This window comes from Zea mays, chromosome 10 (genome assembly GCF_902167145.1).
Source record: "Zea mays cultivar B73 chromosome 10, Zm-B73-REFERENCE-NAM-5.0, whole genome shotgun sequence".
Lineage (NCBI taxonomy): Eukaryota > Viridiplantae > Streptophyta > Magnoliopsida > Poales > Poaceae > Zea > Zea mays.
In genome coordinates, this window is record NC_050105.1 from 11248470 (window position 1) to 11271445 (window position 22976).

The following is a 22976-nucleotide window of genomic DNA, read 5'->3' on the forward strand; positions in this document are numbered from 1 at the left end:
CAGGCAACTTGTGCCTTTGATCACTCTTCTTTACCTAATAATGTTCCTGTTAATCATTATGATTTGCATATGTTAATTTTGATGGGACCCAATAGGTCACCCTAGTTTGGTCTTCGTTATATCTTGCTTACCACTGAACTTTTGGGTAGTATGTGATATTGCTCTATGTGGTTTGGTGCTAAGATACACATTATTCATGATCATGATATTTATTATCAATGAGTTGTTTATTGTTCATGATAAGATCATTATGTTAATTGGAACATGGAACGACCACCCGGGAAAACTGTGGTACCATAAGGGTGGTATGGGACGCTCTTGGCTGATTAATTAGGAAAGCTATTGGAGGACTACCTTACCCGAAAGGGGCAAGGGCGGTAGGGGAGTTGTCTGTATATGAAGGTTCTCGGGTTGATCATGCTGTGATGGTTTTTCAGATGGGGGATTTCTATATCGCTCTCCTAAGAAACCGTAGCAAGTTTTCTAAAGCTAATGAAACTTTGTAAAGGCATCGTAGTGCTACCTTGCCTCGTCTCCTCGGCAGAGATGAATGAGAAGTCGTGATCCCTTGGCAAATGGGTAAAACGACTTGTGGGTAAAGATGTGCAACCTCTTCAAAGTGTAAAACTGGTATATTAGCCGTGCTCACAGTCATGAGCGGCTCGGATCCTCACATGATTAACTTACAGAATTAAACTTAATCTGTCATATGTATTGCATTGTGGGTTTTATTATTAATTTTGATCTCTTACTTATTTGAGTTGGTATCTACTTATACTTAATAACTGCTAATAAAACTTTGACCAACTTTAAAAGCAATGCTCAGTTTTAACCATCTTCTTTAGTAAGCCTTACACTTTACATGAGCTCCCACCATAAGTAAGCTCATACACATTATTCCCCACAACTTGTTGAACGATGAACATATGTGAGCTCATCCTTGATGTACTCATATCCCCCAAGTCAAGGATAGGTACCACAAGATGAAGATCATGAAGGATGTCGCGATGAGTTCGAGAGAGGTCTAGACCGTCGTCTCCTAGTCAACTATGGTTCTAGAGGATTGTTGCCTTCATGTGATGTAAATAGTTAGCTATTTTGTACAGAAATCCTATTATATAGAAAAGATGTGAAATTCATTTCTGTACCATGAGTCATCATATGTGTGAGACTTGATCCTATCACATATTTGAGACGTACCTGGGTTTGCCCCTTAGATCCGGGTGTGACAATAATAAATAGCATTGCGTCACACACTATACAATGTGTGATCGGCTGATCACTAATTGATTTATGTTGGCCTGTTGTCTGTTGGGATGGGTGGCGATTGATTTCTGTCATGTATAGCGTTTCATTTCTTGTTCTACCATATAGAAGTTTTAGTTTTATTTGGTCAGTAATCAATCATTGTCAATTGACTCTCTGTCTCTCTTGTACTTGACAAACTAATCGGATATTATCCTATTTTAAGCATCGGAAAATCCGTGTTCAAATATTGGATACTCCATATCCGTCGGATTTTGGTGATACTATATCCTACTCTGCATCCGCGCGTAGATCGAATTCAGATTATCCATATCCACATGGATATAATAACTCCTCCACCATATCCGTATAATTAGGTGGATCAGATCGAATAATTATCCACACCACTTGCAGCCCTAGATGCAGATTCTTATGACTGATAGTTGTAAAGGGCATTTCTTTGCAATTCTAATGGTTGATATTTTGCATGTTCTTATATTATGGAAATTCAACAGTTTAATTGAGGTAACCAGTCTACCACGCCGCTTTAAGAACATAGATATTCGGAGGTAATAAGAATTGCAACACACGGGCACCATATTGGTATATAGTACAATATTATAAAATATTTGTAAAAAAAGATATAAGAGCATCTCCAACAGCTTAGGTATAATCATATCTAAATTTAGAGTTTAGATGGCTGTGAAAAAAATAGATAAAGACTAAATGGAAGGATCTATCCAACAAACTCTTTAAATATAGATGTTGACTGGTTCAAATCTCAACAAACCAATAAAATTTGGCCTCTGGACGTTGCTCGCGCAGCCTCTGAACGTTGCTCGCGCAGCCTCTGGACGTTGCTCGCGGGAGCCGAAGCCCACGCCGCCATCGCAATGTTGCTCGCGGGAGCCGAAGCCCACGCCGCCATTGCAGGCCATCGCAGGACACTAGATCGTTTCCTTCCATTGTTGCAGCTGATTTCCGAAGCCGCCATCGCAGTCAAATCCGGCACCGACGTCACAGTCATTCCATCCGCCGCTGTCGCAAGCAACTCTAGCCGCCGCCGAGGCAGGCACAAGAACGCCTGGCCGCCGTCGTTGCAGGTACATCATGCCGCCTCCATTTGTTGAGCTAGTCTGCCAGGCAGCCAGGACATGTAAGCTGTAGCGCGTGACCTGTAAGTCTTCATGCTGAAAGGTACGACGTGGAAGCTGAAAGCCAGGCACAGATCAGGACGTCTACTGTCTTGGCTCGTATTTGCTCCAAAAATCTTAAGGCAAAGCTGCAAACGGGACATCACCGTCGTGGTTAGTTGTCGCCGCAACGGTATGGACTCAGATGAAGAATTCAATCATTTTGTAATGAACGAGGTGATTGATCCCTCCTCTTCGGATGATGACAATGATTTGTTTTTTTGGAGCCGCTCACATAATCGTTGATGATTTGGTTAATCATCCGGGTCGAATTGGTTCTGTTGTGGGACATGACGTAGTAGATCGTGAAAGACTACTACACCATACGCTTCTTTACAAAGACTATTTCTCAGCTAATCCTACATTCAAATCAAAGACTTTTAGACGCAGGTTCGCATGCTTTATATATTTGTTTTCTAATCTTAATTTAATGTAAATGTAGTCTTGCTAATTTTTTAATTGTGTCGTGACATAGGTTTCGGATGAGGCGACATGTATTCCTTCGTATAATGAATGCTGTTGAGGAACATGACAATTATTTTGTGCAGAAGCGGAATGCAGCCGGTACGCTAGGTCTATCTTGTCTGCAAAAGGTCGTGGCAGCTTTTCGTATGTTAGCTTATGGAGTACCAGCTGATGCTTTGGACGAGTACATTCGTATCGGTGAGAGTACTGCTATAGAATCTTTGAGAAAGTTTGTTGTAGCTGTTGTTGAGGTATTTGGACAAGAGTACATGAGATTGCCTAATGAACAGGATACCGCTAGGTTGCTTGCAATTGGAGCAAGCAGAGGATTTCCTGGGATGCTTGGATCCATAGATTGTATGCATTGGAGCTGGAAAAATTGTCCTACTGCATGGCATGGGATGTACAAGGGGCATAAAAAGGAGCCTACAATTATACTAGAAGCTGTTGCATCTAAAGATCTTTGGATATGGCATGCCTTTTTTGGCATGCCTGGTTCACACAACGACATCAATGTGCTTCAAAGATCTCCTATATTTGCAAGACTTGCTGAAGGACAAGGTCCACAAGTTAAGTACAACATCAATGGACATGATTATTCAATGGGTTATTATTTAGCTGATGGCATATATCCATCGTGGGCAACTTTTGTTAAAACCATTCCAGAGCCTCAAGGTAATAAGAAAAAGTATTTTGCAAAGGCACAAGAAGCATGTCGAAAGGATGTTGAAAGGGCATTTGGGGTTCTACAATCTCGCTTTGCTATAGTTCGTGGGTCGGCTCGTTTGTGGGATGAAGACACACTTCATAATATAATGATGGCTTGCATCATAATGCATAATATGATTGTTGAAGACGAGCGGGATGAGTATGGGGCACAATATGGTTACAACTTCGACGATATGGGACAATATGTTTGTAACTACGACGACATGGGAGAAAGGGTGACAGTTTCATATAATGATGTACCTGAACTTAATGCGTTCATCCAAAATTATAAAAATATCAAGAACAAGGAAACACACTATGAGCTTAAGGCTGACCTGATCGAGCATTTGTGGCAACACCATCCTGATTTATACAATATTACTTAGTGTTTTCTTTATTTTTAGTATTCCATTAAATAAATTAGTTGTAAAGCATTGGCACACTGCAGTTTTTTTTGAAATAAATTATGGTTGAATGTCACAACTGTCTCGAATGTGTTGTTTAAATTATGGTTGAATATCACAATTGTCTCTGAGTTCAATGGGAGGTAAGTATATCATATGATTGTTTATCTGGTACCAACAACGATGTGTGCTTTCACAGCCATTGTATATGTCACAGAACCCTTTTTGCCTTATGAAACCAGGGAAAGCATAGAAAGCAGATAGTAGAGATGAATTAAGTAATTTATTTCTGAACTTTCAAAGTGCATTCATGACCAACATACTGACCTTCAACCAGTAAAACATGTATCAAAGAATTATTGTTTAACTAAAAACAAATCTAAAAATAGCATATTGAGCTAAAAACTAGACAATTCTATATATTAAAGCATCTGCCAAGAATCTCATTCTGACGCCTTTCATAATATTGTTGTTGTTTGTAGTTCATGGTGCTCAAATCCAAACCAAGAATTCTCTCCTCTTCCATTTGTCTTTGGAACTCAAACTTTTCTTTCTCTAATTTGATCCTTTCCTCCTGGAGAGCAAAGGCTTTGTTGCACCTGAGAGCACCTAGAGGGGGGAGGTGAATAGGTGATCCTGTAACACTTCAAAAACTTAAGCCACAAAACTTGATTAATTGTTAGCACAGTAATTTGCCAAGTGGCTAGAGAAGGATCTCAACACAACACAATAACCAAGAGATATCAATCACAGAGATGGCACGGTGGTTATCCCGTGGTTCGGCCAAGACCAACGCTTGCCTACTCCACGTTGTGGCGTCCCAACGGACGAGGGTTGCAATCAACCCCTCTCAAGCGGTCCAAAGACCAACTTGAATACCACGGTGTTGCTTTGCTTTTCTTAATCCCACTTGCGAGGAATCTCCACAGCTTGGAGCCTCTCGCCCTTACAAAAGATGTTCAGAAAGAATCACGGAGCAAGGGAGGGATTAGCAACTCATACACGACACAAAGATCACAGCGAATACGCACACACAAAACCCAGACTTGAGCTCAAGAGACTAGCACACTAGAACGGAGCTCAAATCACTAGAATGTCGAACAAGTGCGCAAGAATGAAGTGTGAGTGATCAATGATGCTCAAAGGATGCTTGGTCACATCCTCCATGCGCCTAGGGGTCCCTTTTATAGCCCCAAGGCAGCTAGGAGCCGTTGAGCACAAATCTGGAAAGCCATTCTTGCCTTCTGTCATCGGGGGCACCGGACAGTCCGGTGCACACCGGACACTGTCCGGTGCCCGATTTCCTTCCTTAAATAGCGAAGCCGACAGTTGGCAGGCTGAGAGCCGTTGGCGCACCGGACATGTCTGGTGCACACCGGACAGTCCGGTGCCATCTTCTAGTCGTTGGCTCGGCCACGTGTCCCGCGCAGATTGCGCGGCCGACCGTTGGCCCGGCCGACCGTTGGCTCACCGGACAGTCCGGTGAATTTTAGCCGTACGTCGTCGGTGAATTCCCGAGAGCGGCCAGTTCGCTCGAGCCAGCCTGGCGCACCGGACACTGTCCAATGCACCACCGGACACTGTCCGGTGCACCACCGGACAGTCCGGTGCTCCCAGACTCAGCAGATTCTTGGCTGCTCGAGCCAAGACATTTCCAATTGGATTTTTCCTGTTTCCAGCACTTAGACACAATACATTAGTCCATAAAACATGTACTAAGTCTGAGAAACATACCTTAATTCTTGATTTGTACTTTGTCCACCTTTTTACACTTAGGCACTTGTGTTGGACACTAAATCACCAAAACACTTAGAAATGGCCCAAGGGCACATTTCCCTTTCAATCTCCCCCTTTTTGGTGATTTATGCCAACACAACATAAAGCAAGTAGAACAAGTACAAAATCAAATCAAATAAGAACTCAAAATTGTTTTGATTCAATTTTGACATATATGGATCACTCTGTGCCACCACTTGGTTTGTTTTTGCAAATCAAACTCAAATTTCTATCTCTAAGTCAACCACACATGTTAAGACATAAAGAGAGTCATTCTAAGAGAAATTGATTCAAGATTTCAAAAACTCCCCCTTTTTCCCATAATCAATACTTCTCCCCACAAGATGGATCCTTTTGACAAGAGAGATAACAAAAGAGTTTTGACAAACCAAAAGCTCTATTCTATTGTTTTCAAAATCTCTCAAGTGGTAGCTGATCCATTTATCGCTTTGGCCTTTATTTTCTCCCCCTTTGGCATCAAGCACCAAAACGGGATCAATCTTGGCCCTTTAACCCCATTGCCTCACCAAAATCATCAAAAGAGAATACAAAGGCAATAAGAGTATGAAGATGAACTTGGAAAGTTACTCATTTCATTGGAGTGCAGTGGAAGTCTTGCATGGTCCAAGTCTACCGTTTCCCTTTCAATTCTCCTTGGAGACTAAAATAACCAAACTCAAGTACATGGTTAGTCTCAAGGGGTCAAGTTGTAGCACAGCTCCCCCCTAAATATGTGCATCACTTGCAAACAGGACTTGTGAGGTCCAGGGAGTGTTTGTACAACTTGAGCACCACAATAAGCAACAAAATGCAGAATGAACATGATCAAAAGCATAAACACATGTATGCTACATTTCAATCCAAGTTCCGCGAATCTAAGATATTGAGCTCACTACGCAGCCTGCAAAAGGTCTTCTCATCTAGAGGCTTGGTAAAGATATCGGCTAGCTGGTTCTCGGTGCTAACATGAAACACTTCGATATCCCCCTTTTGCTGGTGGTCTCTCAAAAAGTGATGCCGGATGTCAATGTGCTTTGTGCGGCTATGCTCAACAGGATTTTCCGCTATTCGGATAGCACTCTCATTGTCACACAGGAGTGGGACTTTGCTCAGATTGGAGCCAAAGTCCCTGAGGGTTTCCCTCATCCAAAGTAGTTGCGCGCAACATTGTCCTGCGGCAACGTACTCGGCCTCAGCGGTGGATAGGGCAACGGATGTTTGTTTCTTAGAGTTCCATGACACCAGGGACCTTCCTAAGAATTGGCACGTCCCCGATGTACTCTTCCTATCGACCTTACATCCAGCATAGTCGGAATCTGAGTACCCAATCAAGTCAAAGTTAGACCCCTTTGGATACCAGATCCCGAAGCAAGGCGTAGTGACTAAATATCGAAGAATTCGCTTCACAGCCACTAAGTGACACTCCTTCGAATCGGATTGAAATCTAGCACACATGCATACGCTAAGCATAATATCCGGTCTACTAGCACATAAATAAAGCAAAGAACCTATCATGGACCGGTATGCTTTTTGATCAACGGACTTACCTCCTTTGTTGAGGTCGGTGTGTCCGTCGGTTCCCATCGGCGTCTTTGCGGGCTTGGCGTCCTTCATCCCAAACCTCTTTAGCAAATCTTGTGTGTACTTCGTTTGGGAGATGAAGGTGCCGTCCTTGAGTTGCTTCACTTGGAACCCAAGGAAGTAGGTCAACTCGCCCATCATCGACATCTCGAATTTCTGCGTCATCACCCTGCTAAACTCTTCACAAGACTTTTGGTTAGTAGAACCAAATATTATGTCGTCGACATAAATTTGGCACACAAAAAGATCACCATCGCAAGTCTTAGTAAAAAGAGTTGGATCGGCTTTCCCAACCTTGAAGGCATTAGCAATTAAAAAGTCTCTAAGGCATTCATACCATGCTCTTGGGGCTTGCTTAAGTCCATAGAGCGCCTTAGAGAGCTTACACACGTGGTCGGGGTACCGTTCATCCTCGAAGCCAGGGGGTTGCTCCACGTACACCTCCTCCTTGATCGGCCCGTTGAGGAAAGCGCTCTTCACATCCATTTGGTACAACCTGAAAGAATGGTGAGCGGCATATGCTAGCAAGATGAGAATTGACTCTAGCCTAGCCACAGGAGCAAAAGTCTCCTCAAAGTCCAAACCTGCGACTTGGGCATAACCTTTTGCCACAAGTCGAGCCTTGTTCCTCGTCACCACCCCGTGCTCGTCCTGTTTGTTGCGGAACACCCACTTGGTTCCCACAACATTTTGCTTGGGACGAGGCACCAGTGTCCAAACTTCATTGCACTTGAAGTTGTTTAGTTCCTCCTGCATGGCCAACACCCAGTCCGGATCTAGCAAGGCCTCTTCTACCCTGAAAGGCTCAATAGAAGAGACAAAAGAGTAATGCTCACAAAAATTAACTAATCTCGAGCGAGTAGTTACTCCCTTGCTAATATCACCCAATATCTGGTCGACAGGATGATCCCTTTGAATCGTCGCTCGAACTTGGGTTAGGGGTGCCTGAGGTGCTTCTTCCTCTTCAACTTGAACATACTGTGCTTCCCCTTGATCATGCGCCTCCACTTGAGGTACCTGTTCATCACCTTGGGTAGGGGAAAGCACCATAGTTGAGGAAGACGGTTGATCTTGCTCCAAATGTTCTTGAGGCCGTACATCTCCAATCGCCATGGTGCGTATCGCGACCGTTGGAACGTCTTCTTCATCTACATCATCAAGATCAACAACTTGCTCTCTTGGAGAGCCATTAGTCTCATCAAATACAACGTCGCTAGAGACTTCAACCAAACCCGATGATTTGTTGAAGACCCTATACGCCTTTGTATTTGAATCATAACCTAATAAAAACCCTTCTACGGCTTTGGGAGCAAATTTGGAATTCCTACCCTTCTTCACTAGAATGTAGCATTTACTCCCAAAAACACGAAAATACGATACATTAGGTTTGTTACCGGTTAGCAGCTCATACGACGTCTTCTTGAGGAGGCGGTGAAGGTAGACCCTGTTGATGGCGTGGCAAGCCGTGTTCACGGCTTCCGACCAAAAGCACTCGGGGGTCTTGAATTCTCCAAGCATAGTCCTCGCCATATCTATGAGCGTCCTGTTCTTCCTCTCTACCACACCATTTTGTTGAGGTGTGTAGGGAGCGGAGAACTCGTGCTTGATCACCTCCTCCTCAAGAAACTCCTCCACTTGAAGGTTCTTGAATTCGGACCCGTTGTCGCTCCTTATCTTCTTCACCTTGAGCTCAAACTCATTTTGAGCTCTCCTGAGGAAGCGCTTGAGGGTCCCTTGGGTTTCAGACTTATCCTGCAAAACGAACACCCAAGTGAAGCGGGAAAAGTCATCAACGATAACTAGACCATACTTACTTCCTCCTATGCTCAGATAGGCGACGGGTCCGAAGAGGTCCATATGTAGCAGCTCCAGGGGTCTTGATGTTGTCATCACATTTTTGGTGTGATGAGAGCCTCCCACCTGTTTCCCTGCTTGACAAGCTGCACAAGGTCTATCTTTTTCGAAATGAACATTGGTTAGACCTATCACGTGTTCTCCCTTTAGAAGCTTGTGAAGGTTCTTCATCCCCACATGTGCTAAGCGGCGATGCCACAGCCAGCCCATGCAAGTCTTAGCCATTAAGCATGCATCTAGACCGGCCTCTTCTTTTGCAAAATCAACTAAGTAAAGCTTGTCGTCTAGTACACCCCTAAAAGCTAGTGAACCATCACATCTTCTAAAGACAGACACATCTACATTTGTAAATAAGCAGTTATATCCCATATTACATAATTGACTAACAGATAGTAAATTATATCTAAGACTCTCCACTAGAAACACATTAGAGATAGAATGCTCATTGGAAATTGCAATTTTACCTAGCCCTTTTACCTTGCCTTGATTCCCATCATCGAATATTATTGAATCCTGGGAATCTTTGTTTTTAACATAGGAGGTGAACATCTTCTTCTCCCCCGTCATATGGTTTGTGCATCTGCTGTCGATAATCCAACTTGAACCCCCGGATGCATAAACCTGCAAGGCAAATTTAGGCTTGGGTCTTAGGTACCCAACTCATGTTGGGTCCTACAAGGTTAGCACAAATATCCTTAGGGACCCAAATGCAAGTTTTGTCTCCCTTGCATCTTGCCCCTAATTTTCTAGCAATTATCTTCCTATCCTTTCTACAAATAGCAAAAGAAGCATTTAAAGCATGATATATTGTAGAAGGTTCATTTACTTTCCTAGGAACATTAACAACATTTTTCCTAGGCATATTATGAATAACATTTCTCCTACCAACATTTCTATCATGCACATAAGAAGAACTAGAAGCAAACATGGCATGAGAATCAAAGACATTATATGCATTACAACTCCTATAAGCATTTCTAGGTTGTCTTCTATCATGGTACATAAAGGCATGGTTCTTTTGCACACTACTAGCCATAGGGGCCTTCCCTTTTTCCTTGGCGGAGATGGGAGCCTTATGGCTTGTCAAGTTCTTGGCTTCCCTCTTGTAGCCAAGTCCATCCTTAATTGAGGGGTGTCTACCAATCGTGTAGGCATCCCTTGCAAATTTTAGCTTGTCAAATTCATTCTTGCTAGTCTTAAATTGGGCATTAAGACTAGCTAATTCATCATTTAATTTGGAAATTGAAACTAAATGATCACTACAAGCATCAATGTCAAAATCTTTACACCTATTACAAGTTTCAACAATTTCTGCACAAGAATTAGATTTACTAGCTACTTCTAGTTTAGCATTTAAATCATCATTAAAACTTTTTAACTTAGCAATAGTTTCATGACAAGAAGATAATTCACTAGAGAGCATTTCATTCCTCTTAATTTCTAGAGCAAGAGATTTCTGAGCTTCTACAAATTTATCATGCTCTTCATACAACAAATCCTCTTGCTTTTCTAAAAGTATATTCCTATCATTCAAGGCATCAATTAATTCATTAATTTTGTCTACCTTGGTTCTATCTAATCCCTTGAATAAGCATGAGTAATCTATCTCATCATCATCACTAGACTCATCCTCACTTGAAGCATAAGTACTAGTATTATGAGTGCTTACTTTCTTCTCCCTTGCCATGAGGCAAGTGTGACGCTCGTTGGGGAAGAGGGATGACTTGTTGAAGGCGGTGGCGGCGAGTCCTTCATTGTCGGAGTCGGATGAAGAGCAGTCCGAATCCCACTCCTTGCCAAGATGAGCCTCGCCCTTTGCCTTCTTATAGTTCTTCTTTTTCTCCCTCTTGTTCCCTTGATCCTGATCACTATCATTGTCGGGACAGTTAGCAATAAAATGACCAAGCTTACCGCATTTGAAGCATGAGCGCTTCCCCTTGGCTTTGGTCTTGCTTGGCTGTCCCTAGCGACCTTTGAGCACCGTCTTGAATCTTTTGATGATGAGAGCCATCTCTTCATCATTAAGTCCGGCCGCCTCAATCTGTGCCACCTTGCTGGGTAGCGCCTCCTTGCTTCGTGTTGCCTTGAGAGCAAGGGGTTGCGGCTCGTTGATCGGACCATTCAAGGCGTCGTCCACGTACCTCGCCTCCTTGATCATCATTCGCCCGCTAACGAATTTCCCAAGAACTTCTTCGGGCGACATCTTGGTGTACCTGGGATTTTCACGAATATTGTTCACCAAATGAGGATCAAGAACGGTAAATGACCTTAGCATTAGGCGGACGACGTCGTGGTCCGTCCATCGCGTGCTCCCATAGCTCCTTATTTTGTTGATAAGGGTCTTGAGCCGGTTGTATGTTTGTGTCGGCTCCTCGCCCCTTATCATCGCGAACCGTCCAAGCTCGCCCTCCACCAACTCCATTTTGGTGAGCAAGGTGACGTCGTTTCCCTCATGAGAAATCTTGAGGGTGTCCCAGATCTGCTTGGCATTGTCCAAGCCGCTCACCTTGTGATACTCGTCCCTGCACAAGGAGGCTAGCAACACAGTAGTAGCTTGTGCATTTTTATGAATCTGTTCATTAATAAACACAGGGCTATCCAAGCTATCAAATTTCATTCCACTTTCCACAATCTCCCAAATGCTTGGATGGAGAGAAAACAGGTGAGTACGCATTTTGTGGCTCCAAAATCCATAATCCTCTCCATCAAAGTGAGGGGGCTTGCCAAGTGGAATGGGGAGCAATTGAGCATTTGAACTATGCGGGATGCGCGAATAATCGAAAGAAAAGTTTGAGTTAACCGTCTTTCGTCTATCGTAGTCGTCGTCGTCCTTTTGGGAGGAGGAAGATTCGTCGCTGTCGTAGTAGACAATTTCCTTGATGCGCCTTGTCTTCTTCTTCCTCCCGTCTTTTCTTTTGTGGCCCGATCCTGAGTCGGTGGGCCTGTCATCATTGGGCTCGTTGACGAAGGACTCCTTCTCCTTGTCGTTGATCACCATCCCCTTGCCTTTAGGATCCATCTCTTCGGGCGGTTAGTCCCTTTCTTGAAGAGAACGGCTCTGATACCAATTGAGAGCACCTAGAGGGGGGGTGAATAGGTGATCCTGTAACACTTCAAAAACTTAAGCCACAAAACTTGATTAATTGTTAGCACAGTAATTTGCCAAGTGGCTAGAGAAGGATCTCAACACAACACAATAACCAAGAGATATCAATCACAGAGATGGCACGGTGGTTATCCCGTGGTTCGGCCAAGACCAACGCTTGCCTACTCCACGTTGTGGCGTCCCAACGGACGAGGGTTGCAATCAACCCCTCTCAAGCGGTCCAAAGACCAACTTGAATACCACGGTGTTGCTTTGCTTTTCTTAATCCCACTTGCGAGGAATCTCCACAGCTTGGAGCCTCTCGCCCTTACAAAAGATGTTCAGAAAGAATCACGGAGCAAGGGAGGGATTAGCAACTCATACACGACACAAAGATCACAGCGAATACGCACACACAAAACCCAGACTTGAGCTCAAGAGACTAGCACACTAGAACGGAGCTCAAATCACTAGAATGTCGAACAAGTGCGCAAGAATGAAGTGTGAGTGATCAATGATGCTCAAAGGATGCTTGGTCACATCCTCCATGCGCCTAGGGGTCCCTTTTATAGCCCCAAGGCAGCTAGGAGCCGTTGAGCACAAATCTGGAAAGCCATTCTTGCCTTCTGTCATCGGGGGCACCGGACAGTCCGGTGCACACCGGACACTGTCCGGTGCCCGATTTCCTTCCTTAAATAGCGAAGCCGACAGTTGGCAGGCTGAGAGCCGTTGGCGCACCGGACATGTCCGGTGCACACCGGACATGTCCGGTGCACACCGGACAGTCCGGTGCCATCTTCTAGCCGTTGGCTCGGCCACGTGTCCCACGCAGATTGCGCGGCCGACCGTTGGCCCGGCCGACCGTTGGCCCGGCCGACCGTTGGCTCACCGGACAGTCCGGTGCACACCGGACAGTCCAGTGAATTTTAGTCGTACGTCGCCGATGAATTCCCGAGAGCGGCCAGTTCGCTCGAGCCAGCCTGGCGCACCGGACACTGTCCGATGCACCACCGGACACTGTCCGGTGCACCACCGGACAGTCCGGTGCTCCCAGACTCAGCAGATTCTTGGCTGCTCGAGCCAAGACATTTCCAATTGGATTTTTCCTGTTTCCAGCACTTAGACACAATACATTAGTCCATAAAACAATGTACTAAGTCTGAGAAACATACCTTAATTCTTGATTTGTACTTTGTCCACCTTTTTACACTTAGGCACTTGTGTTGGACACTAAATCACCAAAACACTTAGAAATGGCCCAAGGGCACATTTCCCTTTCAGCACCTCACTTCTTTCTTCAACTCTTTATCGTGATCAGCTTCTTTCTTCTTTTCCATTAAATAGTCCACTGCTTCTATGGTCGAACGTTGTCGTAGCTTCTGTTTCTCTTTCTTCTTACCCTCAGGTCTTGCTGCTTGTTCACCATCCTGATTTATAACAGCAACAGGGCCATCTGGAGCGGCAAATGGTGTAGGAGAAGTAGCCAATGTCTTCTGTTTCTTACAACTTGTCTTCTTTGCATTGCCAATTTCTTTGCGCCTATCCATCCACTTGGGCTTGTCCTTCAGAATCTTCCAGCAATGCAAGTATGAGAACTTCCTCTCCTTCGGGTCTTCGGCCTTGAACATTGCACAAGCATTTGCAATCTGCTCAAATGAAACCAAAATAAACAGTAACATGTTGTGCTCACAAAATATTATACTAGACTAATAATCATTTACCATACACTTGAACTACAACCTTGTCATCAACTAACCAACCACTATGGTTTCGAGCCTCAATCCTGGACAGACAACCACAAAAAACATTGACATCATGTTGTATAACGGACCAACGATTCATCAAAGATCCTTCAGAACGATTCGACTCGAACGTCTTGTTATCATTGAAATACTCATGTATCCTTGTCCAAAGTGTTCCATGACTTTGATCAACTCCTTGAATAGGATCCATGCCCACATTCAGCCAAGCGGACACAAGCAAAATATCCTCCTTGTCTCTAAAATTTTTGCTTCTACCCTGAGTACTCTTGGCTGTTGCACGTCCATGATGGCTTCTTGCATCAATAGGAGGTGTGGGATCTTGAGATTCCTCAACAACATTCACTAGTAGATCAGTGTAATATGCAGAGTCCAAAACACCTGTGACAAACAAAAAATATAATGAACATAACAATTCTATCGAAATGGGTTCATTCTAGAAGGACATCAGAAAAAACTAAAAATATAAAGTCATGACATATTTGGATGTGTCAATCTGTTGAATGATTATCTGGAACTAAAATCAAACACAATCATTCCTTTTGGTTGGTATGCACTATTCCGGATACATGAAAAGATAATGAAAACTCACTTCTCATCTTACAGACAACAACACTCTGAGGAGGACAGTTAGCAGTAAGATACAAACCATCAATCTAAAAATCGTATTGGTTTATGAACAATATAATCCAGTCGGGTATGAACAATACCATTGAGCCCAACAATACAAACCCAAAATTCTGTATGATGTGAAAAATAACAGTCATTCAAATAATACCAACACCTAATTGATTCGGGTATGAACAACCAGTGTTGCAATAGACCATATTTGTAGTCAGATATGTACATTAGAGACCAAAAATTGTAAACTGCACGCACAACTTCAATTGAGATTCATTATTTTCAATCTATACATTCAAACAATGAACATATAGTGTACAAATTGATTACTTGAACAGACTTACTAGTGTAGGGTTGCAATCCATCAAATTGAGAACAATTTTCCATCGATCCGACCACACAGTCCTCTATCTCCTCGATTCGGCGTCCTGGCTCCAAATCCGCCCGTCGTGGTGGCATCTGGGAAACGGGAGCAGAGCGGCCTGAAGAATGGGCGAGCAATCAGCGACCTGCAGAGGGTTTAGGGCACAGCCGCCGTTGGGGTATCCACTGCGCACGCGCGCGGATGCGGGAGGCCGGGAGCAGAGCAGCGCGCGACGGCGGCAATGCAACAACAGAGGAAATCGCAGGAGGTAGGAGAGAGCGCGGGAGCGGAAATCTCAGCAGCGGCGGGAGGGCGCGAAGATAAATGGCGAGTCCCACAGCCTAGTCAAAGATGCCGAGCGATGGATACTCGATACCGAGCGAGATAAAAGTGCGACGATTATAGCGAGTCTGTTGGAACAAGTTTCGCCGAGTTTTTCTCTTTTTTTGCCCAGTACGCTGTTTTGCCTAGGCTGTTGGAGATGCTCTAAGTCCATCTATACTTGCGCACAATGAGGAAGTGATGCAGTGGTATGAAGGTGTTGTTGCTGTGTCCGAGATAGTGGGATTGAGTCTAGAGCAGTACTTCATTTTTTTGGTTTTTTTATATAAATTTTAGTGATTTTTTGGTTAGAGGCGGACGATAGTACGTAGTTTTGCTGTTTCATCCAACCATTTGTGGACCAGAGAGCCCCGTTGTGGACCTATGTTGCTGTCAATTTTTTTATAATCTTTTAGTATATATATTCTTAGATAATTTCCCTCCATCAAAAGCTTCTTTTCATAAGATCGCCTGCCAAGTTTTCACTAGGATATAATTTTTTTTCCGAACTTAGTTGATCCAAGGGATGCTCATTTTAACTTGTTGAAGAATTTGCGGAGGTTCTTCATCATCAGTGTAATAAAGCTTCATTCATTTTGTCTCTTTAGATTCAAGAACCCCAGATCATCACATTATTAGGTAAACACACACCGGTTCGATCGATCTGAAGCTGCTTTTATTTGGTGGCTTCTTTGTAGCATTAACTTTATTTTTTGTCGATTTTTGCCTTGCATTGATCACATTGTTTGGTGGTAATAAGGCTAGGGTGGTACACATATATACATACGATAAAAGTTGGCATTGAAGAGAACACATTATTGGTTAGCTCCAATCTACGTATACTAGCTTGAGAGAAAGGAAAAATGGGACACTTGCAAGCGCAAGCCTTCTTTCACATCTATTTATATTTATTACCAAAAGGTAGAAAATCCTCAACTTTAGCTACAGGCTTTCGTGATTCCTAGTGCGGTAGTAGCTGTTAGAACCGGACCGCCGACACACGGCGTGTCCGTCGGGGCCGCCCGCACACACGGCGCGCCCACCCAGGCTGTCGGGCCGCGACACACGCGCCCGCACGTATAGCAGCGGGCTTTAGGTCTCTTGGGCCAACACTCCCCAAAAAGCTAGCCTGATAGGGGTTGCACCCTCAACCATATAAACCATGCTTTTCCACTCTGACCAGACAATGTGGGACTATTCCCAACAGTAGCCCCAAATATGTGAATAAAGGTAGAGAGCCCTTTCACATTCAAAGGTTTTGGCCAAGTCACTATTTGCAATTAGTGGAACCCGACTGGAAGATTCAGTGCAACGGCTCCTCGGCAGCTTTAAGGAGATCTAAGGACTTTTGAACATCAGGCGTAGGAGGATCCTCATAATCAGGGGATTGACAGGGGTTCTCGGAATCGTCGGGTAGTCTCATGGCGTACATCGTTAAGCATCTCTTCCATCCTATCGTAGTCCTACTCTTCATGTGACTGAACTTCCGTTACAATATGAGGAGGTGGGTCCTCACCGTGTTGCACTCACATCTCATAGCCAGACATATAACCGTCCTTACAAAGAACTATCGACATAGTCCTACTGTCAAGGAAATAAATATTCTCATACATGCTACAATGGCATCTAACATCGGTTCCAGTCTCTGACCGAGCAAAAGCATGGTCGAGAAATATGTAAGTCTTGGCAACCCACTCACTTGATAGAGCACCTCTTTTCTTCCAACCTTCATACATTCATCGACGATTCTCCTCCATACTAGATACGAGACGTTAACTTGATTAGTTAAGTAAATCACGCCCCTATATCTATAAGAAAAGATAGGTCCTAAACCCACCCAAGAGTGACCAACGAGCCCGTGTTTATGACAAGGCACGTGCTCGTGCGAAATTTCGGCATCATAACCCCGTTGTTCTCCACTTGCACGCCTGAAAAATGTGCAATTGGAGAATAGAGGGGTTATGCTACCAAAACTACACAGGAGCACATGTCTTTGTCATAAACACGACTATGTTGGTTACCCTGAGGTTGTCCAATAAAGGGACAATTCCAGCCCAACACACCTCACATGTGTCGCATGTGAGGTGTGTTGGCCCGAAACGGGTGACGTCTAGGTAGGTTTCGTTTGTTGACACTACGATAGACTATGAATAACTAGAACCATCGTAAATTAGTACGTAGTTAAACTAATAAACCACACCAAATTTCACGGGACCCTAAATCATATAAAATGACCTTATTTCCCAGGGCATAATAATTACCCTCGGAAATTAAAAGATTAAATTATCTAAGCACCACTAAATGAACTAAAACAAGCTAATTTAATTACATAATCAAACTACGACCGTCGAACATAACAAACTAAATAATATTTAACAAATAAATAATTTAATAGTAACAATAACTCACTTAGCCAGCAGGCGAGTGATGTAGGGTAGGACAGACGTTGGAGCCGGTGAGGCGTTGGCGATAGGGTGGGGCGGGGCGGGCGGCTGCGCGGGACCGACAGGGGCGGGGGTGGGGCGAGCGGGCGCCGACGGGGGCTGGGGCGGCACCGGCGGGGGGGGGGGGGGGGGGGGGTTGTGGGCGACGGCGGCGGTGAAAGAAAATAAGAATGAAACGGCGCGACGGGATTAAAATCTCTTATGTCTAACGGCTTATTTGGCGACCGTCGGACATAAAGTTATGTTCGACGGCTATCAGACAAACTGTCGGACGTATGCTCTTATGTCCGACGGCCGCCTATAGCCGTTAGACATACCGTTACGTCTGGCAGCCGTTAAGGAAGCAGTCGGACATAAGACGGCCGTCGGAGATTTGTAATTTTGCTGTTGTGATCATCACCATTATTAGGTAAACATACCGGTCGATCGATCTCAAGCTGCTTTTGGTGGCTTCTTTGTAGCATTAACTATATTATTTGTCGATTTTTGCCTTGATCATAGTTTGGTGGTAATAAGGGTAGCTAGGGTGGTACATATATACGTACGATAAAAGTTGGCATTGAAGAGAACACATTATTATTGGTTAGATCCAATCTACTAGCTTGAGAGAAAGGAAAAGTGGGACACTTGCAAGCGCAAGCCTTCTTTCACATCTATTTATATTTACCAAAAGTCAGAAAATCCTCAACTTTAGCTATAGGCTTTCGTGATTCCTAGTGCGGTAGTAGCCCCAAATATGTGAATAAAGGTAGAGAGCTAGCCCTTTCACATTGAAAGGTTTTGGCCAAGTCACTATTTGCGATTCAGTGGAACCCGGCACTAGTACAGAGAAGATCTATATTGGCGGTCGTAAACCTATTTTTAGTGGCGTTTATCGTAACCGCCAGTGCTAGGGGCCAGTAAAAATCATCATTTTTACAGGCGGGTAACTGAAGACCGCCAGTGAAAATCGATTTTCACTGGCGGTCGACGTAATAAAACCGCCACTAGAAATCGTATTTCTACTGGCGGTTTCTTAAGAAAACTGCCACTAGAAATCGTATTTCTACTGGCGGTTCCTTAAGAAAACCGTCACTACAAATCATGGATTGCTACTGGCGGTTTTCTTAAGGAACCGCCAGTAGAAATACGATTTCTAGTGGCGGTTTTCTTAAGAAACCGCCACTAGAAATAGCACAGTCGGTGGATAACCGGATCCGTCTGTAAAAATATATCGTCCCGCAGGTGTTGAGCCTTTTTCTACTAGTGCGGCCGGAAGATTCAACGATCCTACGTCGATCCTTTGCCCTTATCAACCGTTGATTCCAAGACAAAGATTGATCCAGCAAAGGTGAAAGTAGCCCCACATCCCCTGTCCAACTCTCATCTTTTTACAATGGATTGTTTTTTTTTCTTTAAAAAAACGGGTTTATTTGTACATGTGATCACGTACATATACGTATTTGAAATGGCTAGCTGCCGCTGTGCTTTCACTTTGCCCCCCTAGCAGTGATGCGCACACACACGGTGATGTGACTTTCCGAGCTTCCTAGCACTGAGGATAAAGGCGGAAGTGCACAGGTAGAAAGTAGCATTTTTTAATATATATAACATGACAGAAATAAAGTAAAAAGATCGGCAAAAGGATTAACGAAGGGGACTCCAACAAAGCGATAGCTAGGTAATTAAAGGGGTAACAAGACAACGAAGTGCATGCGGACGTACGCGTGGCACAGTCGTCGGACGACGACCGGTATACAAATAAAAGTGATGGGATGGAACCCCAGTTGATGAGGCAATTAATTAGATATTTAGAGAGCCTGTGATTTGATCTCTCAAAAGCAAAGCGTGCCTCGACTTTTGGAATGGTCAAAAAGTTTGCAAATCGCCTCTCTCCCGGAATTTGGACGCGCGCAACGCAAGTAGCACGTGCGGTGGTGGTCCATATGTTGGAGTTGGAGGTCTTCCTCCATCAGCTGACAGCAGTGCAGGCTTCGTTGGCTACCTGCAACTATAGATGGCCAATAAGCACGAGGCCCGTGAGCCCGGCACGAAGCCTGCTTTTTGGGCCCGGTTCGAGCCCGGCACGATACGAATAAGTGGGCGGGCTTGGACAGGAAACTAGGCACGGCGGGCTAGCCCGGCACGGCCCGTTTACCTCTAAGTCCGTTAAGCCCGTTTTTTTACACTAAAATGTGCTTACCGGCCCGTTTAGCCCGCTTTTCGGCCCGTTTTTTCATGCTAAACGGGCCAGCCCGGCCCGTTTAGGCCCGCTGCGGGCCGGGCTTGGACAGACAATTGAGCCCGCGGGCTCAGCAGACACGACCCGGTTTTCAGCCGGGCTTCACCGGGCCTGGGCTGGGCCGGGCCGGGCCCGGCGGCCCGTTTGGCCATCTCTACTTGCAACTGCTAGTTTGTTCGATCTTACCACCGATATATAGCTCGCTGCCGCTGTGTGCTTTCACCCCCGTCTACGTCGATTTTTGAATAGCTCGAAGTCCCCATGGAAGCCACTGCCCGCAGTCGCGGACATGCATGCATGCTGCTAGAGCCTTTACCTCACAAAAGTAAAAGATAAAATTTTCGACATGGATAAGGTGGACGGAGGCACCGGACGCGGGCGTGAGGAAGGGTAGGGCTGGCCGGGCCAGAGACGAACGACGAGGGCGCGGGCTTGGACTCGCCGGAGAGGACGATGGAGTGTGTGCTCCGAGGCAGACGGCGGCGGGTGCTCCGAGGCAGCCAGCGAGTTGGGGGCGGGCGCGCCTGGTAGGCCTGCGGCGAGGGCACAGGCCAAGCCGGGGCGGCCCTCGGCAACGGTGGTGAGGCGCGGTGGCGACGAGAAACCGAGAGAGAGAGAGCGCGCAGGTATGAGTTCGTGCAGAAAATTGAAACGTCGTCCGACGCTGTTACCTAAAAAAGCATTATCTCCGACGACTATAATAACGACCGTTGAAGATAACGTTTACTTTCGACGGCTGTCAGTATCACCATCGGTAATAATGGTTACTTTCAACGACTGTCAATATAGCCGTCGGAAGTAACAGTTATCTCCGACGGCCAACCTATACCATCGAACATAAGGAAACTTCCGACGATTTCTTATAAAATGTCAGGCATTGTGTGGCCGTCGGATATTTATCATTTTACTGTTGTGCCTTTTCCCATGGCGTTGGGTGGCCCGGCCGGGAGCAAGACCCACTACCGAAATCTGGGCCTTTGCCGAGTGCGGCACTCGACAAAGTCCTGCTCTTGATAACGAGCTCGTTAACCGAGTGTAGGACTCTCGACACAGAAATACACTCGGCAAAGACATCTTTGCCGAGTGCCGAACACTCGGCGAAGGCGACGCTCGGCAAAGGGCCGTCAGCGGCCGTCTAAAGCTGACAGTCGTTAACCTTTGCCGAGGGCCGAGCGTTGGCACTAAGCAAAGAAGATTCTTTGACGAGTGTCAACCGGCTGACACTCGGCAAAGCCTTCTTTACCGAGTGCCTTCTTTGGGCACTCGGCAAAGCATTTTTTTTATTTTGCCAACCAAACTTTTTGTGGTATGTTCCTACACTATGTAGACCTACATGTACCATTTTGGGACAATTATAACAGTGTTTTCTATAGCTAGTAGATTTAGTTCGTTTATTTGAATTTCTTCGGAAAATTCAGATTTGAACTGCAAGTCACTCGAAACTTAGAAAACTGTACATGCAAAAATGATACTCATGCTATTTAGCACAAGTTACGACCGATTTCAGGAGCGGACCGGAAACTTCGAGCAACATGCTCACTAAACATATGGTCGTGAACTTGCCATCCAACTGTTTAAAAATTGTATAAAACACAAACAAAGTCTGAAAATCATGAATCTTTTCCACATGTCATGATATCATATATACAGGCTGTGATAAAAATTTGAGAATGTTTCGAGAAAGTTGTGAGACAGTATGTGTAGAAACCTAAGAGAACTACATTGAAACTCTATGATTTCATGTGTAGTTCTCTTAGGTTTATACACATACTGTCTCACAACTTTCTCGAAATATTCTCAAATTTTTATCACAGCCTCTATATATGATATCATGACATGTGGACAAGCTTCATGATTTTTTTGACTTTGGTTGTGTTTTATACAATTTTTAAACATGTGGATGGCAAGTTCACGGCCACTACAACACAAATCCCCATATAGCAACACATCCGTAGCAACACATTGTATTATGTGTTGTAAGAAATTAGAGGGCAACGCTTAATATGCGTTGCAAGAATCAACCGTTAATTTATTAGAGTGGTGGAAACACTTAATATGTGTTGCTAGCACCATTCGTTCATTAACTAGGATGTGGCAACACTTAATATTTTGTTAGCGACATCCATTGTTTAAATAGGATACGACAACAATTAATATGCGTTGCTAGTGGAATGTATTAATTAACTTGGATATGGCAACAATTAATCACTACAAGAACAAACCAAATCAATGTCGGGCACACTAATTTATGTCGGCTAAATTTAGCCGTTGTAATTATTATGCGCTGGGCTCGCTAAAAGTCTATAAAGATGTGTTTGGTTGGTGAGCGGATGAGAACATACCCGTTCAATTCCTATTTTTTTGTGTGTTTGGTTATCCATCGAGAAAAAATGGACTCGCTCCTAGAATCTCTCCGTTCGAGTAGTACTTACTTAGACCCTGTTTGGATAGCTCCAGGTCTAGCAAATTTAGTAGAGTTGGTAGAGCAGGTCATTAGATGCTTCAGAAAATCGTTGAGCTGGAGCTCTAAGACTTTAGAAGACATTTAGAGGAATAATTTTGTTTGTTATTTAGATTAAAATATTTTTAAAACTAATTAAATTGATATTATAAATTATAGATCCACACTGGATCTGGAAACTAAAGTCTTCCCAAACACCCCTTTCTTTTTCTATTATAAAACTTGGTGGAATCCTTTGCATGTGCGCTGGTCCATGTCGGACGGAAAATCGTGGTCGTCCGGGTGGGTTCCATCTACGTCATGGGCCGTCCATTTTGCTCCATCCCATGTAGAACTCTCGCGGAGCCGCTGCCTGTTGTCCCCCTCGATCTCTCGTCCTTCGTCTCCTCCTCCTCCCCCCTCTAGATCCTCTACCGCCGCCACTCGATGCCACCATCGCCAGAGCTTCCATCTACGTACCACGTCCTACACCC

General features: G+C 44.6%; 2 protein-coding genes across 2 annotated transcripts in view; one reads left to right on the forward strand and one right to left on the reverse strand.

Annotated features, from left to right (window-relative positions):
- Window positions 1-2728: 2728 nt before the first annotated feature.
- Window positions 2729-3997, forward strand: LOC118473508 (putative nuclease HARBI1). The gene is made up of 2 exons (XM_035963244.1): window positions 2729-2733; window positions 2914-3997. The coding sequence occupies exons 1-2, from the start codon at window positions 2729-2731 to the stop codon at window positions 3995-3997; spliced, it is 1089 nt and encodes a 362-aa protein (XP_035819137.1).
- Window positions 3998-4430: 433 nt separating this feature from the next.
- LOC109942758 (glutathione S-transferase T2-like) overlaps window positions 4431-22976 on the reverse strand; it is a 33032-nt gene continuing 14486 nt past the window's right edge. Inside the window, exons 2-4 of the mRNA XM_020545280.2 lie at window positions 14052-14452; window positions 13596-13957; window positions 4431-4614 (exon numbers count right to left, since the gene is read on the reverse strand). Coding sequence (XP_020400869.1) covers window positions 4431-4614; window positions 13596-13957; window positions 14052-14452 — 947 coding nt within the window. The remainder of the gene's footprint in view (window positions 4615-13595; window positions 13958-14051; window positions 14453-22976) is intronic.